The sequence below is a fragment of the Solanum stenotomum genome, chromosome 6 (genome assembly GCF_019186545.1).
Source record: "Solanum stenotomum isolate F172 chromosome 6, ASM1918654v1, whole genome shotgun sequence".
Lineage (NCBI taxonomy): Eukaryota > Viridiplantae > Streptophyta > Magnoliopsida > Solanales > Solanaceae > Solanum > Solanum stenotomum.
Genome location: NC_064287.1, coordinates 61,362,394 through 61,381,612, shown reverse-complemented (window position 1 = coordinate 61,381,612; position 19,219 = coordinate 61,362,394). Strand labels below are relative to the sequence as shown.

General features: G+C 32.0%; 2 protein-coding genes and 2 non-coding genes across 4 annotated transcripts; 2 read left to right on the top strand and 2 right to left on the bottom strand.

The window, feature by feature from the left end:
* Window positions 1-3,397: 3,397 nt before the first annotated feature.
* On the top strand, window positions 3,398-8,294 carry LOC125867231 (phytochrome B-like). Its single transcript, XM_049547654.1, has 4 exons — window positions 3,398-5,523; window positions 6,612-7,416; window positions 7,508-7,801; window positions 7,898-8,294. The coding sequence occupies exons 1-4, from the start codon at window positions 3,465-3,467 to the stop codon at window positions 8,115-8,117; spliced, it is 3,378 nt and encodes a 1,125-aa protein (XP_049403611.1). The 5' UTR covers window positions 3,398-3,464; the 3' UTR covers window positions 8,118-8,294.
* Window positions 8,295-8,680: 386 nt separating this feature from the next.
* Window positions 8,681-8,769, bottom strand: LOC125869455 (small nucleolar RNA snoR118). Its single transcript, XR_007446828.1, has one exon. It is a non-coding gene; the product is annotated as a small nucleolar RNA snoR118 (small nucleolar RNA).
* Window positions 8,770-8,886: 117 nt separating this feature from the next.
* LOC125869498 (small nucleolar RNA R66) lies at window positions 8,887-8,961 on the bottom strand. Its single transcript, XR_007446860.1, has one exon. It is a non-coding gene; the product is annotated as a small nucleolar RNA R66 (small nucleolar RNA).
* Window positions 8,962-11,635: 2,674 nt separating this feature from the next.
* On the top strand, window positions 11,636-13,546 carry LOC125866668 (zeatin O-xylosyltransferase-like). Its single transcript, XM_049546980.1, has 2 exons — window positions 11,636-12,639; window positions 12,924-13,546. Exons 1-2 carry the CDS (start codon window positions 11,694-11,696, stop codon window positions 13,379-13,381), a joined length of 1,404 nt encoding a protein of 467 aa, XP_049402937.1. The 5' UTR covers window positions 11,636-11,693; the 3' UTR covers window positions 13,382-13,546.
* The last annotated feature ends 5,673 nt before the right edge of the window (window positions 13,547-19,219 follow it).

Genomic DNA, 19,219 nt, shown 5'->3' with positions numbered 1-19,219 from the left:
GAATTCAATAATTTCGATGAAAATGTTATATACATATTTATCAAGAAATTTACTCGATAAATAACTTATCTTGAATTCATAAGTTGTCCTATTTTAGAATTGGCATAATACATAAACATGACTCTTAACTTGGTTTCAACTGACAATTATGTTCTTCAACTTTGAGTGTGCACAAACAAGCACTTAAACTTGTATAAAATTAAACAAGTGGACACACATGTCCTACATGGCATAATATATATAGGACGCCACGTAGGACACAAAATTTTCATATAGGGTGTCATGTAGGACGAATGTGTTTATTTGTTCAATTTTATACAAGTTTAAGTGTCTACTTATGCACACCCAAAGTTAAAGGTCATAGTTGTCAGTTGACGTCAAGTTAAGGGTTATGTTTATATATTATGCTTTTAGAATTTGAAACATATGAATTTAAATTTTTGGCAAAGCCTAAAGGGTAAATGAAAAAGGTATTTGAATTAGTAGTAATTTTGACATAATATATCAAGATTATGTAATTTTATAATATATATGTCAAAAAGTCCCACATTGGTAGAGGGATGGAAATTTGGTCTCCTTAGGCTCATGTGTCATATCTTTACATGGTGTCAGTGTCCCAATTTGTTGTTCAACGATGTTGGGCATCCATTTAGAAGTGTTCACGCTCCAGTTGAGGACTGGGCGTGTGGGAGACTGTTAAGAAGCCCCACATCGATAGAGGGATGAGAATTTGGTCTCCTTATATGAATTTGGACAAACCTCCTCTCATGAGCTAGCTTTTGGGGTTGAAGTAGGCTCAGGTGTCATATCTTTACAATATACTCTTATATACGTATATGTATATTTAAAAATCCTAGTCATTATTGTTTACACATAGAATTAGTCATACATTCAACTTCTGCTTTGAAAACACATACTATATAGTTAGCTACACATATTTTCATATGCTTGTTAAGATTATATAATAAGCATTTAAAAACACTTGCTATTGTTTTTTTTCTTCTTTTACGTAAATTTAATACACTTGAATTGATAATTTTTTTGAAAGCAACCTACTTCCATGAAGTAATGATAAAATCAATGTACACTTCATCCTCCCTATATTCTAAAATTCTACTTAATGAGATTTTACCGAGTATGTTATTATTGTTGTGTTGAAACGCTTGCTATAAAAAAAGTAAATTTAAAATTTGAATAAAAAATATGTAATATAAATACTTTATAATATGTTTAAATGACAAGGGGGTAACTCTTCGTATCTTTGCATATGGTCAATCTGCAAATGCAGCCAATGAAATGATTTGCTTTTATTACCAAACAAACAGTCAATTCATCACAACCACAAATATTTCCAACTCATGAAAACAACACAATAGACAAAATCTAGATAATATTTTTTGATATCAAATTTATGCATAAAAAGGGGGAAAAAGAAAAGTTAAAGGAAGAAAAGGTTCATGAATGAGTCCAAATTATCAGGTTTCTTTTCTGAGTTTTTGTTCAACTTTTGTTATGTTTTTTTTTTTGGGCCTAATTTATTTGTTTGTATTAGATAGTGTTGTTTTTTTCATTGTATTTATTGCAAATAGTTCTACTTTGTGATAAATGGTAAAGAAAAATCTTGCAATATCATTAAGAGGTATATTTATTCGCACTCGATATTTATTGATAATTGAAGATTAAAGTAAAGATATATAATATTTAATTTAAATTAAATGATATACATATATATTGCATTTATTACTTTAATATCAATATTAGGGATAACTTTTTTATTTAAATAATAATAAAACCATAGGAATCAAACAAACAAAAACTACTTTTTGCTTGCTTTACACCTTTTTGCCATTCTTTAATTCAATAGAGTCACCAAATATACCTAACCAACTATTCCATTAAAGTGTAGCATTTTTTTTTCACAATCAATATAATTTTATCTTTATAATAATAATAATTTATAATAATAATAGTTCTTCGAAATGACTCAGTTAGTTTGGAGGGGGTCGTCCACACAGATGATCCAGGATCGATCCCCCCTCAATTCTTCTGAGTCGAGTTTGTCGCATAGGGTTTGTCTAGTGCAGTTTACATCCCATGTGTGATGCACAAAGTGCTCATCCAAACAGGAGCGGCTATATGCTGTGTAAAATAAGGCTTATGCCTTAGGCGCCCAAATTTTTATCAAGAATAAATTATGTGTTAAAAATTTTATAGAAAAAAATTGATTATTTATGATTAAAAGTATAATATTTTAAAAATATATTATTTTACCCACTTTAACATTTTTTGTACTTTGTTAAAAATAAGAATTAATAATGAAAAGTGTTGAACAAAGTGAATTACAAATTCTTTTAAAAAAAAAACAAAATTTAGCTTCAAGCAATACAACAAGCATATTAAAATGGGGTATACCAAGTCATCAACTTCATGAGATTTTATGGTTCTAACTCTTATCTTTATTCAATATTTGTCAACTTATTACTTATAGAAATAAATTTGAATAAATGTGTATATGAAGTTTGTTTATATTTTAGGCCTCAAATTGAAATTTCGTTTTAGGTCCCCAAATACGTTGAGCCTCCCCTACACCCGAAGACCAAAGGTTATAGTTTCTGAGTCGAACTTGTCTAGTGCGATTTACATTCCCTGATGCAGCCGAGGTTATGACAACTGCGAATTAGCCGAAGTTTCGAAAATATTTATAATTAGCTTAACTTTTTGGGTTATCCAATTGAGCTTATTATGAATAGTTATTTATAAGTAATATACATGTGATAGTAAGTCACTTTAATTTTAATTTAATAATTCAAAAGGGTTTTGTATTGTTGGTGTATAATACTCTTAGACTCAATCAAGGATCTCCCCTATTGCTTGGGTTCGGATAAATTCAGTAACTTTTTCATAATCCTCTATACATAATTAAAAAAATTCACAAAGTATCTATAAATATTTACTCGTGAATTCAGTTACAATTTTAATACAACCAAATCTTTATAATAGTAACTTTTAACAATCAAGTTTTTTTCTTTCTAAATCGACTTTCATATTACGTTTTATTATATATTCTTTATAATAACATCTTGCTATAACAATCAAAAAAATATTCGAACAACATCTTTATAGAGAAATTCAACTGTATCAATTTGAGATTATTATACAAATTCACAACCTTCAAATCTAGAATTCACTTGAACGAGTTCTTTATCCCACGTACCAAACGAGTCTGAACCTTCTATCTTCAAGATAGCAACAACTATTTTTTTTAATTTTTTTTTTGGTATACCAATTCTAGTTGTTAACCTCTAAACATCTATTAAAAGTATATTATTTGTACATATTCTATTTTTATATATTTGTCTTGCTTCTCTCTCCTTTTTCCTTCACTATTAGGAAAAAGAAAAAAAAACTTCTTGTTGTTCTGCAAATATGCAGTAATCTTGTTCTTGTTGTTGAGTGATTCAAAAATGGCATCTGGAAGTGGAAGTAGAGGAAAATATGGTCGTAATCATCAGCCAAAAAATCAATCTCAATTTTCAGGTACAAGTAATAATGCATTAAGCAAAGCAGTAGCACAATATACAACTGATGCTAGGCTACATGCTGCATTTGAACAATCTGGAGAGTCTTTTGATTATTCACAATCTGTTAGAAATACTACAGAATCTGTAACAGAGCATCAAATTACTGCTTATTTGAATAAAATGCAAAGAGGGGGTCATATTCAGCCTTTTGGCTGTACGATAGCTGTTGATGAGTTGAGTTTTTGTGTTATTGCTTACAGTGAAAATGCATGTGAGATGCTTGATATAATGCCGCAATCAGTTCCAAGTCTTGAGAAGACTGAAATTCTCAAGATTGGAACTGATGTGAGGACCCTTTTTAGTTCTTCGAGTTCTGGTTTGCTTGAAGGTGCTTTTGGGGCACGTGAAATTACGTTGTTGAATCCGATTTGGGTTCATTCGAAGAATTCTGGGAAACCCTTTTATGCGATATTGCATAGGATTGATGTGGGGATTGTGATTGATTTAGAGCCAGCTAGAACAGAAGACCCTGCATTGTCTATTGCTGGAGCTGTGCAATCGCAGAAACTTGCTGTGAGAGCTATTTCGCTTTTGCAATCGTTACCTGGTGGGGATATTGATCTTTTGTGTGATACTGTTGTTAAGAGTGTGAGGGAGCTTACAGGGTATGATCGGGTTATGGTGTATAAGTTTCATGATGATGAACATGGGGAGGTAGTGGCGGAGAGTAGAAGATCGGATTTGGAACCTTATATTGGTTTGCATTATCCAGCTACTGATATTCCACAAGCATCAAGATTCTTGTTTAAGCAGAATAGGGTTAGAATGATTGTGGATTGTACTGCCACACCTGTGAGGGTTATTCAGGATGAATTACTCAAGCAGCCTTTATGTTTAGTTGGCTCAACACTTAGGGCTCCTCATGGTTGTCACCTTCAGTATATGGTCAATATGGGAAATGTTGCGTCGTTAACACTGGCTGTTGTTATAAATGCAAATGATGATGAAGTTGCTGGAGGCCGAAATGCAATGAGATTATGGGGGTTGGTTGTTGGGCACCACAGTTCAACTCGATTCATTCCTTACCCCCTTCGTTATGCCTGTGAATTCCTTATGCAGGCATTCGGGCTCCAACTAAACATGGAATTACAATTGGCATCGCAGTTGGCTGAAAAGCGTGTTTTGAGGACACAGACACTGTTATGTGACATGCTTCTCCGAGACTCACCTACGGGGATTGTTACTCAGAACCCAAGTATTGTCGACCTTGTGAAATGTGATGGGGCCGCTTTGTACTACCAGGGGAGATACTATCCTTTGGGAATTACACCTACTGAAGCCCAAATAAAGGGCATTGTGGAGTGGCTATTAACTTGTCATGTGGACTCAACAGGCCTAAGTACTGATAGTTTGGCTGATGCAGGGTATCCTGAGGCAGCTTCTCTTGGTGCTGCTGTTTGTGGGATGGCTGTTGCTTATGTAACTTCAAAATATTTCCTTTTTTGGTTCCGTTCGCACACTGCGAGCGAGATAAAGTGGGGTGGTGCAAAGCATCATCCAGAAGACAAAGATGATTGGCAGAAAATGCATCCACGTTCTTCCTTTAATGCATTTTTGGAAGTTGTTAAGAGCCGCAGTTTACCATGGGAGAATGCAGAAATGGATGCAATTCACTCTTTGCAGCTTATTCTACGTGATTCATTCAAGGATGCTGAGGCAAGTAATTCAAAGGCTATTGTGCATGTTCAGCTTCGGGAAGAGGGGTTGCAAGGGATGGATGAACTGAGATCTGTTGCCAGAGAAATGGTTAGATTGGTAGAGACTGCTACAGCACCCATATTTGCCGTTGATGTTGAAGGTCGCATAAATGGATGGAATGCTAAAGTTGCCGAGTTGACAGAGTTGTCAGTTGAAGAAGCAATAGGGAAGTCGTTGGTTCATGATCTTGTCCATGAAGAATCACAGAGAACTGTTGAGAACCTTCTCCGCAATGCTTTAAGAGGTTATACCAATCTGCTTTACATTTCTTTCATTCCAATAAGTGCATTTCATTATCTATGGAGTTTCCTTAGGCTGTATTGAGCGATAATTCTCGTCTGCTCTTCTTTGTTTTTAAAATTTTAGTGGCAAAGACATCACGGGTTCTAGTGATCACTACTTATTCCTCCTGGCATCATGCAACAAAATGATGGTTGCTTATATGTTTCCATCCATTAAAAGTAAATGAAATCATGAGATTTAGTCTTTCGTTTATAGGAAAGAGGATGTGCGAATGGGAGGGGTTGCATGTTTGGTTTTACGGATAAGAAGCTCTTAGCAAGATGTGTTCTTTTTACGTTCATGTTTAGACATTGGCACTTTTAATACATTAAACGTATATCATCCATATCCCTGCGTAAACTAGAGGTTGCAGGTTCATAAAGATTTATATACTGCTTCTGATAAGAATTGACTAATTTATGATATCCATAAACATGTGTTTACCCTGGTCTGACAGAAATATTTAATATTTTACCTAACTGTTCACTCCTCTCCTATTTTTTTTGTTTTTTGGTTTCAAAATAATCCTATACATCGCCTCCCATACTCTTTGCAAAAATTTCCACTAATTAGTGCTATTATGTTAGTAGTGTGGATTGTCACTATGCACTTAGAAGTTAGACGTTAGCACATATGAAGTGTTGATTAGATTGTGATAAGCTAGCCCAGAAACCGTACCATGTCATAAACCACCTGAAATGGAAACATGAGAAGTAATCAAGATCTTTTATTGATCATTTAGCATGTAACAACTTGTGTCAAAGCTTTCTGATTTAATCATGAGATGAGTTATGTTGGGAGGTCAGTTTCAATGTTGATCAACTCTAGGTGATTTCAGAGCCATGGGTGTATAAAATGAAGTTGCATTTAATATCAGATTCAGGCTAATCCCGACAGTGGGTATCAACATTGTCTCTTTAGCGCTTATGTAGCTTGAGTATATTGCACATTGTAATTGAAACTGATTGGTATCCACCCTCTTTGTGTCCCAGCCACCTACAGAAAATGAAAGTGGAGATAAACCTAATATTGTTGCTAAACCAATCACAGGTGAAGACGATAAGAACATAGAAATAAAGTTGAGGACATTTGGAGCTGAGCAACTGAAGAAGACTGTTTTTGTGGTGGTTAATGCTTGCTCTAGCAAAGACTACACAAATAACATTGTTGGTGTCTGCTTCATTGGCCAGGATATTACCGCCCAAAAAGTAGTACTGGACAAATTTGTTCGCATACAAGGTGATTACAAGGCCATTATGCACAGCCCTAATCCTCTGATCCCGCCCATTTTTGTATCAGATGAGAACACTTGTTGCTTTGAGTGGAACACTGCGATGGAAAAACTTAGTGGTTGGAACAAAGAAGAAATCATTGGGAAAATGTTGGTTGGTGAGATTTTTGGCACTTTCTGCCGGCTCAAGGGCCCAGACGCCATGACAAAATTCATGATCATGTTGCATAAGGCAATTGGAGGCCAGGAGATAGACAAGTTCCCTTTTTCCTTTTCTGACCGAAATGGAAAATTTGTTCAAGCTCTTTTGACTGCAAACAAGAGAGTCAATGTGGATGGCCAAATTATTGGGGCCTTTTGTTTCTTGCAGATTGCAAGTCCTGAATTGCAGAAAACTCTAATGCAGAGACAACAGGAAAAGACTAGTAACTTTCGGATGAAAGAGTTGGCTTACATTTGTCGGGAAATAAAGAATCCTCTAAATGGTATACGCTTTACAAATTCATTACTAGAGGCCACAGAATTGACCGAAAACCAGAAGCAGTTTCTGGAAACAAGTGCTGCTTGTGAGAGACAAATGTCTAAGATCATAAGGGATATTGATCTGGACAATATTGAGGATGGGTAATTCCATATAGAAGTGTTTTATATTTTTCCTTTGCTTCAATTTGTAATGTTTGTTGCGAAGATGATTTAACCATTAAACTTGTAACAGTTCACTGGAGCTTGAGAAAGGAGAATTTTTTCTTGCGAGTGTGATAGATGCTGTTGTTAGCCAAGTTATGTTATTATTGAGGGAAAGAGGTGTGCAACTTATCCGGGATATTCCAGATGAAATCAAGACATTGAGGGTCTATGGAGATCAAGTGAGAATTCAACAGGTTTTTGCTGATTTCTTGCAGATTATGGCAAGCTACACACCATCCCAACAAGGGTGGGTAGAAGTCCATCTTCAACCAAGTATAAATCAAATTTCAGATGGAGTAACTATGGTACATATTGAGTTCAGGTAACTTTTACTTTTCCAGTACATGAGCTATATCAACATTCTTCCACCATAAAATGTTTTTTTAACTTGTAGTTTTTGTGTGTTTTGTGGGAAAAGGATTGTTTGTCCTGGTGAAGGTCTTCCTCATGAATTGATTCAAGATATGTTCCATAATAGTCAGTGGGTAACTCAACAAGGTCTAGGGCTAAGCATGTGTCGAAGAATCCTACAGCTTATGAATGGTCAAGTCCAGTATATCAGAGAATCAGAAAGATGTTTTTTCCTAATTATCCTTCAACTACCAATGCCCCAAAGTGATTCAATGAGTGTTAGATAGTTTAACATCAGTTATATTCATTGCAATCTGGTAAAAGAATGCTGGGGAACGTCTATTATACGACTAATACGGGTATTGAATCATCATGAGCTGTTGATTTTTGAATCTACTGTGTACTAGAGCTAATTTTTAACACCATAGTGTCACGAACTATTCGACTGGCAAAGTGATAATAATCTCGAGCTATTGTAAGTATGCTTGTGGAATTAGTATAGACATTGTATGATAGTGTGGCAGAATCTAATTTAACGCAATTCCAGTTCATACTTGGATATGCCATTGTCCACTTTCGGATAGCATTCGCAGCCAGCGCTCCCGTTTATATGATGATATAAAGTTGATAACAACATGTAAAACTAGAATTTTGAGTCGTTTATCGGTCAAAATAAATAGAAATGTATAAGAATACTTATTATATGAAATAAATTATTTTCACTAGGTCAATTTTATATTCGAAAAATCCTAAATCTAGACATCTCAAGGATTTCATTTATGTAAAAACTTTCATATGACATGTCCAAACGCCTACTAAACCTAATTTTCTATAAAAAAAAAAAAAATAGTGATCAGATATAGCTTTCTAGGCAGCAATTGTGCATCACTATAAACAGTTTTAATAAACTGCTCAGAGCCCAGTGCGATCATCATCTCAAAAATAAAATCGATACACTAAGCTCCTGTTTATTTTCAACATAAACAGACTTCGTGTAATTTTTATCAATCACTCAAATCATTTTTTTTAGTAAAAATAAAAAACAATGGGGGTAAAATCCTCAGAAAAATTGCTTGTAGTTGTCATCAAAATAGAGAATTCAGGTCTCAAAGATTTCATGCCATCATAGGAAAAAACCCCAAACAAAAAATTAATATAATTTCCAAAAAAAATATGGAAGATATAGCAGGATGTAAATTCACTGCACCTAGTAATAATCAATACGGGTGAAGCGACTCAACTTTCCTGCAATAAATTTCTGCCTCTATTTTTTTGCATAAAAATGCAGAGAAATAAAACCATATCCTTAATTATTTCAACAGTTTTAATTCAAAGGCAAAACAATAATTCAGATAAAAATCAGAAATTAAAAAAGATAAAGATAACAAGGAGGAGGAAGAAGAAGAAAAGAACTGAGTTGAGTTTTAAGCATTGGAGCCGTACATATACTACCAGAGACTGGAATTAGGGTTTTACTTCTTCATACATTGGGCCTAGATACGGCCCATTTATTATGGGCCTAAGAAAGTCATTGGTTATCTATTATTATCTTGAGAAAATTAGACAAAAATTAATGTACTCGAAACATTGAGAGGAGTTTATATTTATATTTTGGGACTGTTTAGAGAAATTTTGAAATGAAGAAACATAGGTTTGTAATGTAAGTTTTATTGTATATACATCTCTGATACATAATTATATACTATCAAAATATTGTTATATATTATTTATATAATATCGATACATTATATAGTTGTTTTTGTTTACATAATATTTGCAGCCATATGGGTTGAACACAATGTGACTGGCACAAATTTTAATGGCCCAATTTTATAGCATCTAANATGCGAGATACATTAATCTGATGCGCTGATACATTAATCTGATGCGCAAAAATGAGAGATTTTGGGGATTTATAAAACTAATAGGGGATAATGGTAATAAGAGAACTTAAAAGTGGGATTTCTGTCATTTTTCTTATATTTATACTTTGAGATTGTTTAGAGAAAATTTGAAATGAAGAGACATAGGTTTGTAATGTATGTTTTATTGTATATACGTCTCTGATACATAATGATATACTATCAAAATATTATTATATATTATTTATACAATATCGATACATTATATAGTTGTTTTTGTTTACATAATATTTGCAGCCATATGGGTTGAACACAATGTGACTGGCACAAATTTTAATGGCCCAATTTTATAGCATCTAAATAAAAGAGAGATTAAAACATGGGTAAGATAATTTTATAAAGCTACATTATATTTTTAAAATTACAAAAATAGTTTTAATTTTTTTTCTTAATATAGTTGTTCAACATATTAAAAGAAATAGTGTTTTCAACTCAAGTAATAGGGAAATTTTTGACAAATGAGGCTTGCTCAAGTGGTTGAAGACTTTTGTCAACATTATAGGATAAGTAGAAACTCTATTGATCCTTCGGGGAGGGGGAAGAAGAACCATCCAACTTTTACTATAAAGTAAAAATTACACAAATCTCATAGTGTTAAGAGTTAATTACGTCATATGTTTACTCTTTTTCAAATTACAAAATCTCTTAAAATTTAAGGATTTCGGATACATCACTTAACTTTCTGATACATTACATTTGTTGATACAAGACATATTTGTCCCGATACATCACTCAACTCCTGATACTTCGCATACCACCAATACATTTGTTGATACGAAACACACCCGTCTCGATACATTGCGTAAGAGTGATATATTCGAGAATAGAAGAGAGAGAGTGAAGTTTAGAGAATACAATAAAATAAGTTGTGTATTCAGCACATTTTTTCCTATTTTGAAATATTAGTCCAGTTTTTTATTATTTTAAAACACTATTTTATTTATTTTACCCATCAATCAAACAGGAAAACGTTTTAAGTACTTCCACCAACCAAATAAATGCGCCAACCGGCATGATTGATTTGCTTCTTCCAATCATAAAAAAAAAAGTGGTTTATTAGTGATGTTATGAGATAGGAAATACTAAAGTTTAAGATAGATGTTTTTTCGTATAAATGCCTTTGCTTTAATAAAGTTTTATATCTTCTAAAAAATAAATTGGCACTATTTAAAAAGTTATATTTATAATTTCACGAAGGACAATAGTGAAAAATATTGTTTAAATTAAGAAAAATTATCTAAATATACAATTTATTTTACCATATTCTCTAAACCTATTTGAAAAAATTACAAAACATCTCTATTCTCAGAAATATTACTTTACGCGATGTATCGGGATGTTGAGAGATGTATCCGAAACCGAGACACGATGTTACCAGGACGTTTTGGGATATACCCGGATTCCATTGAAATTAAGGAATTTTTTGTAATTTGAAAAAGAACATGAATATAATGTAATTAGCTCTCAACACCGTAGGATTTATCTAAAATTTTCTTTAAATTATGACCTTAAATATTTTTCTTAATAGATGTGCATTGTCTCACAATTTTTACTTAATATGAAATAGAGAGAATTATTCTTAATAGCTAGTATTACGATTATTGATTTTGCTTCTTTCAATAGTAAAATATTGTGGTTTATTTGCAATGTTATGCGAGACAGAGACCTGACTCCATGTGGTTGCTTTCAATGTTCAATAGTACTGGTACTGACATTTTGTATTATAAAAATAGAGTTGTAAAAGTTAAATTATTTTGCTAGTTTTTAGAAATTTAAAAAATAAAATAAAATCACTTAAATAGAGTGAAATAATTTTTGGGTTCTTGGCCAAATACCTACTTAATAACTCCTTTTAACTTCTCACTCTCATTCTCCACCCTCATCCAATACTCTCTCTTATCAAACATTTCCATATCCAAAAAAAACAACAGTGTCTTTTCAATGGATAACACTCAGAATATTGCAAACTTGAAGAAACAATTAGGTGATGAAGTTGTTGTAGTTATGGTTCCATTTCAAACTCAAAGTCATCTTGACCCTTTTCTCCAATTTGCTTGCCTAATCTCTTCTTATGGTCTCTCTGTTCATTATCTTAGCCTACCTACTTACAATCACGACACTAAGACTCGTGCCACCGCATTAAATCCTTCTGATTTAGCCAATATTCATTTTCATGACCTCCAAATGACTCCTACTCCACTCGACCCTGATATCCCCAGTGAAGTACCTAAACATTTCCACTTATTCTGGAATGTTACCATGCATCTCCGCCAGTCCATTACTTCCTTTTTACGTGATATTTCGTCTAAATCAAGACGAATTGTCATGATTTATGATTGTTTAATGTCTTATAATGTTCAGGATATTTCATCTTTCGATAATGCAGAGTCCTACATCTTTAACCCTGTGATTTCAGCCTTTGGTATGTATTGTGATCACATATTTCCTCATGTGGGATTGCCTATTCCGATTGAACAACAACTACTTCAAAAGTTACCATCCTCTCAAGGATGGTATTGCGAAGAAATCATGCGGATATCATCTTTTCAAGTTCAGTATATAGGGAATAGTTCTGCGGGCGATATTCATAATACAAGCAAAGTAATGGAAGGTACTAATGCTTTTATTGACTTGCTTGGAATTGGACAAGACAAGAAGCAATGGGCAATAGGACCGGTTCTTCGGCCTACTAAGAAAGAAAAAAACGGATTCCCCTGTTTGGATTGGTTGGACAAACAACCTCCAAAATCAGTTCTTTACGTATCTTATGATATGTTGACTTCATTTTCTGATGAACAAATTAAGGAGCTCGCAATGGGTTTAGAGCTTAGCAAACAAAAGTTCATATGGTTGATGAATGATCCTGATAATGGAGATATCTATCTCGGTGGAGACNTGCTTTTATTGAGTTGCTTGGAATTGGACAAGACAAGAAGCAATGGGCAATAGGACCGGTTCTCCGGCCTACTAAGAAAGAAAAAAACGGATTCCCCTGTTTGGATTGGTTGGACAAACAACCTCCAAAATCAGTTCTTTACGTATCTTATGATATGTTGACTTCATTTTCTGATGAACAAATTAAGGAGCTCGCAATGGGTTTAGAGCTTAGCAAACAAAAGTTCATATGGTTGATGAATGATCCTGATAATGGAGATATCTATCTCGGTGGAGACCTCAATAGAAAATTTGAGTTTCATGCAGGGTTTGAGGAAAGAGTAAACGAGGTTGGATTACTGGTTAGAGATTGGGCACCACAAACAGAGATCTTGGCTCATTCATCCATTGGTGGGTTCTTGTGTGCGTGTGATTGGGCTTCTTGTGTAGAGACCATTACTATGGGAGTCCCAATAATTGCTTGGCCCACACATTCTGACCACCCAAAAAATGGTTTTTTATTAACAGAAATGTTGAAAATAGGCCTAGTCATTAGGGAATGGGACAAGAAACGCGATGAGGTGGTCACTGCATCCACCATTGATAATGTCGTGAGGAAGTTAATGGCATCAGAAGAAGGAGATGAGATTAGGAAAAGAGCAAAAGAATTCGGAGAAGCCGTGAGGAAGTCTACAGAGAAAGGGGGTGCTTCTCAAATGGAGTTAGATTATTTTATCGCGCATATCACTAGATAGATTATTCTATGTGCTTTCTCTATATTTTCTTTCAAGCCTGATGATCAATTCTCTGTTGTACTGCTATTTTGAGTGTACTTGTGGAATAAGTATTAGACATTGTATGAATAATTTTGCTGTTTCATGTAAACATTTCATCGATATGCTGATATTATCTTGTTAATGTATTTTTTTTTTAATATTTAGAATTATGTTGTTTCTCTAAAAAGGTGAAATTTTACTACCTAAATTATCATCAATTATTATATCTTAATTATCCACGTGCTATATACACTCTTTTTTTGGTTATATAGGTCAATTGATTAATAAAAGACAATTGGACCAGTAGATTATAGCACCTCACAAGAATTTCAAACATTTATATGATGTGTAGTTCACATCTTGATTAATAAAAGACAATTGGACCACTAGATCTATAGCACCTCACAAGAATTTCAAACATATTAATTGATGTGTAGTTCATATCTTGAGAAATACGTAATTAATATTAAGTGTAAAATATGAAAAAAAATATTTCTCTTAGTAATGCTAAAATCGACAAGTACTCTCTCCGTTGACTTATACTTTCCACAATGTAATTTTTGTATCCCTTACTAAATAATGATAGATATGAATACAATTATGATTTGATATCGAAAAAATAATTTGATGAGTCAGTAATTAATATTGCAAATAGAATAGAAAATTAATATTCTACTATTTGTCTTTTCTTAAAAAATCATATCTTACAATAACTCAAAACTTGTCATTTATATGGAGAGAGTGGATGAATCGATTCATTATTTGTTAAGTTTCTAATTCCACACCTACTTGTCTTTGTAGGAAAATGGTCTGATATACTTCTCAACTTTGTCATTTTGAGTTGATATATCTATCGTTATAAAAGTGGCTCATATATACCCCTATTGTTATACAAATGACTCGCATATACCTTTTTTTCCCAACAGAAGTGAAAAAATTAATTTTAATTTAATTTTTTAAATTATTTTTTTGAAATAAATATAATCCATATGGGGTATATTTGATCCTCCAGACACATTTTTTTTTTTACTTTTTTTGTTTCAACGACTAATTTAAATTTGTTTTATTTAGTTTCACTAATTTTCTTGTAAAATTTATTTTAGATTTTTATTTTATCTTTACAAATACAAAAACTAAATTACAATATTGCCGTAAAAAATTTGTTAAATTTTTTTTCTTTACACTAAAGAATGAAAGAAAAAAAAAGAATAACAAACTCGAACAATGATAGTCAAAAAAGTCAAAAAATATTTTTTGTATGAAAAATATCAAATATACCTTAAACTTTGTTAGAAGGATCACATATATACCCCTACATGAATTTTTTGAATTTTTTTTTTAAAAAAAAATTAAAACTAATTTTTTCACTTCCTTTAGATGAAGGGTATATGTGAGCTCCTTTTGTAACGGTAAGAGTATATGTGAGTCATTTGTATACGGTAAGAGTAAATATGAGTTACTTTCGTAATGAGAGATATATCAACTCTAAATGATAAAGTTAAAGGGTATATCAGACCCTTTTCGCTAAATTAAATGTCACAGTTGGATGAAGTTGATTTGGAGACCACTTTTAGGTTGGTCATGTTTTGCAGCAACGCTCATGAGCTTAAGTTGCATGCTAATCAAGTGACCTAACCCACTTAATATGTGTGAGAATTCATTTAAATAATATAATGGTTCTTAAAAGTATAATATACATATTTATCGATTTTTTTTTTGAAATTATGGATGCACGACTGCACCCTTAACCCATCACGTGAATCCGCCTCTACTATGATTACTAGTATGGATGAATAGTAAAATAACATTTTATTACTTGTTGATTTCTTAGTCTAATAAGTATCTTTCGTAACTTTTTTTTCGATAGCTCATATAGTTTATCACAATATCCAAAGTAAAATTAAAACACTATATTATGAGTAAGGAATCATCTTATTATATTAAATTATTGTTATCCTTGGTGAAAATTTAAATACTCTTTTGAAAATAATTTTAAAAAGGGAATAAGATGCTAGATATCGGTGAAAACTACTTTCTTAAGAGAGCATTTCAATGTTTATAAACTAAAAATAATTACAATGTATATATCATTACTTTTTCATGTGCTAAACAAAATAATTGAAAGGTCAATTATTGTCTCACTCAATCTTAAAAGCTTTTAAGTTTAGCTAAAAATTAAAATTTATCGATATTTTTTTTAATTCATCCTGTGTTAGATGTATCACATATATTCCCCTCGTGTCAAATACTAATATCATATATTTGTTACAATTCAAACTTATGACACACATTAATATTCGCTTTGATTCTTGAAAATTTCTTTTTTTAATTTAATTATGACATAGCTCAAAAAACAAATATGTGACAATGTGACATGAGCTTAAATTGTCACAATCATACAAAAAAAGCAGTTGGACCATCTATAGAAGAATTTCAATCGTTGAGATTTTGAACACCTTTCATTTTAAATAAAGTTTCATTATTTTTTTTAACGTCTCTTTAGGACCCAAAAAAATTGATGGTACATTAAAGCAAGAGAAGAAGAAAAACAAATTACTTTTCAGAGTTCATTATTTACTCGTTTACATTAGATTTTTGTATATTTCTTAAAAAATAATAATTAATATCAAATTTATCACAATCTTTATTTTAATTGATGTGTAGTATTTTTAGATATCCAGAAAATGATTTGAGGATACATAATCAATATTAAGGATAAAATATGAAGAAAAAAAATTCTCTATATATACTAAAAATGACAAGTAGTTTCTTCTTTTACTTGTATGTAAAAGTACTATAAATCTCAAAATTAAAAACTTGAAATATTCTTAAATACATATAAAATTGGTTGACTCTCGAAATTCTATCTATGCCACGTTAATTGAAAATTCAAAAGGTAGTAATTAATATATATTATTTAAAAACTAAGTAAACATTACTATAAATTACAATAATAAATAATTTAAAATATATTTAAAAAATCATATAAACATTTAGATGATTGTCCAACTTTTCGTATTACTTAATCCATGTCAACTTGACGCCCATTTTAAATATTTTTAATTAAATATGTATTTTATCAAAGTAATCTTATTAATCATGTTTTGAAATCTTAACTCTAACTACTACAAGTATATATATATTTAATACCGNCACAATCATACAAAAAAAGCAATTGGACCATCTATATAGCACCTCAGAAGTAATCTTATTAAACTGTCCAACGTTTCGTATTACTTAATCCATGTCAACTTGACGCCCATTTTAAATATTTTTAATTAAATATGTATTTTATCAAAGTAATCTTATTAATCATGTTTTGAAATCTTAACTCTAACTACTACAAGTATATATATATTTAATACCGGATTCGAGCCCTGGGTATGTAGAAAATCCTGTAGGGAGTGCCACCCCCGAATGGGCCCTGCAGAGCACGATCCGAATTTAGTCGGAGTTCCAATGTGGGCTTCGAATAACGGGTGGAAAATAATAAAAAATATATATTTAATACCAAGGCGAGGATAACTTGTGAAAAAAGATAAAATATCTATTCACAACTCAAGACTCACATTTTGTATGTGATTCGTCAAGTTGGGGTAAATCTTTCTCTTATCTCTGAAGGGGGTCCTTAAGCCACTTGATTGTAAGAAAAGGAGTTCGACTCAATACTCTTGTGTGTATTCTTTGGCCACCACTCTAGCCTCAATTATTTGAGTGTAGTAGGTGATTTCATAATAGTAGGAGTACATCTTCATAATTTATATGTATTCTAATTTAATTAACATGGTCTACAGTTTCTAAAAATCTAGATCTCAAAATACTTCGAAAATGGAGTCCTTCATTATTTTAATTTGATCATCATTACCTATGCTTCCAAACCTAACACAAAATATTCCTTTTGTTTGATCAAATATGAAAAGTTATGTATGAATAGTTATTTCGTCATGATAACTTATTCTATCATTATGGTATTAATGGTAGGACAGATAATTTAATAACTATTTAATACCTACTTAATAAATCTCATTAGGTTAGTAGCTAATTACTTAGACACACTCTAGTTTGCAATATTACGTATTTTACCAGATTTTGGTGCCTCCAGACACATCCTAGTACATGTATCTCAGATAAATGGGGTCAAATTTAGTTGTAATTTGTTCAAGATACATGGTATCCAAGTGGATCATATGTATCTAGTATACATAGAAAATCTCATTCGCCTCTCTCTCATCTCGCTCGCGCATTCTCCTATTATCCAGTGTGATTCATTTGTATCTGTGATACATACAAATCTCGCTCGACTCCCTTTCCAATCTTGCTCGTCTCTCTCCCTATTTTCGTGTATCTGGTGGCAAAATACATGTATCTAAGGGTAAGATATGTAGGAAACTCTTAATTAGTGGTAAAATACGTAATATTTTGAAAGTGTAGGTAATAATAATATATATGATAGTGAAGTAGGTATAAATTATATAATTTATCCTAAAATAATTAATCATATATTTTATGTCGAGATAATTATATCTTAAACCGCACATCAAATGACTTCTCAATGTACAAGAATATTTGTAAAAATTAGGCAAATGACATAGTATAAGAAAGAAATTACTTCCTTTCCCTACTCTTTCATTAATTACCGAAAATCCCTTTTTTAGTGTTTTTCGGATACATAATATAGCAGTGTGGATACTTAATATAGCAGCGCGGATACTTTAATTAATAACGGGCGGATACTTAAATTATTAAGTTGTTAGCAGCACAGATACTTAATTAACGGGCGGATACCTTAATTAATAACAGGCGGATACTTAAACTAATAAAGTATCCGGTTAAGTTGAATTATAAGGAATTTTTGTATTTTAGTAAAAGAGTAGGGAAATATTGAGAATAGATAAAAAAGTGGTGTGTATTTAAGTAATTTTTCCAGAATATTTCCCCATAGTTATCCCTCCCAACTGAGTGGGCTTCCTTTCCCATTTGAATTAGCCCAATCTCCAAACTTGGCCCAACACCATCGTCAATCATCTTATTGTCTCTCTGTTTGCTATCTTAGCCTACCTACTTACAATCATGACACTAAGGGGTCGTTTGGTTGAGAACTAGTTATCTCATAATTAATTATCCTGGGGTTAGTTATTCTGGGATAACTTATCCCCAGAGGCGTATCCAGGATCTCGGTTAGATGGGTGTACGATTACGAAAAAATTTATCTCTAATATAAATTTGATCGATTTGACTTTTAGTTTGTAATATGAATCATTAAAGTTTAAAAATTATAGATCCAAAATATATAATACTACTAGTTTTAAATTTTAATATACACATTTGATTTAATTATATAAAAAATTTACAATGCTAAATTTTTTAGGAATTCTCAATGTAACACACTTGAAAATTTTGAAAGATAAAGGAAAAAAAACAAAAGAAAAATTAGTTGAAACGACAAAAGTATAACTGATAACCACTTGGAAAAGTGTTACTCAAAGAAACAAGATAGATACAAGATTTAAATTTCTATCTCTCACTTAGAGAAGTGCACCCAATAATCATCGCATTTTTATATGATACTTTGAATATGGATTCACACATCTATATTTAAATATTTTTTAAAAAATATAACACTACTATATATGATCTAGAGAGGGGAGCATGGGTTCACGTGAACCCACGACACCCCCTCTAGATACGCCTCTGCTTATCCCACCCTGTATATGGGACAACTTATCTCATCACTATGGTATAAATGGTGGGATAAGTTCAACCAAACAAGACACCAAACTTTTATCCCAGGACTATTTTTTTATCCCACGACTATAT

Excerpts from the sequence above, each read along its gene's own strand:
- LOC125866668 (XM_049546980.1), top strand. The coding sequence starts at position 11,694 with ATGGATAACACTCAGAATATTGCAAACTTGAAGAAACAATTAGGTGAT.
- LOC125867231 (XM_049547654.1), top strand. The coding sequence starts at position 3,465 with ATGGCATCTGGAAGTGGAAGTAGAGGAAAATATGGTCGTAATCATCAG. Across the intron at positions 5,524-6,611 it reads TCTCCGCAATGCTTTAAGAG|GTGAAGACGATAAGAACATA; the intron begins GTTATACCAATC and ends AACCAATCACAG. Across the intron at positions 7,417-7,507 it reads CTGGACAATATTGAGGATGG|TTCACTGGAGCTTGAGAAAG; the intron begins GTAATTCCATAT and ends AACTTGTAACAG.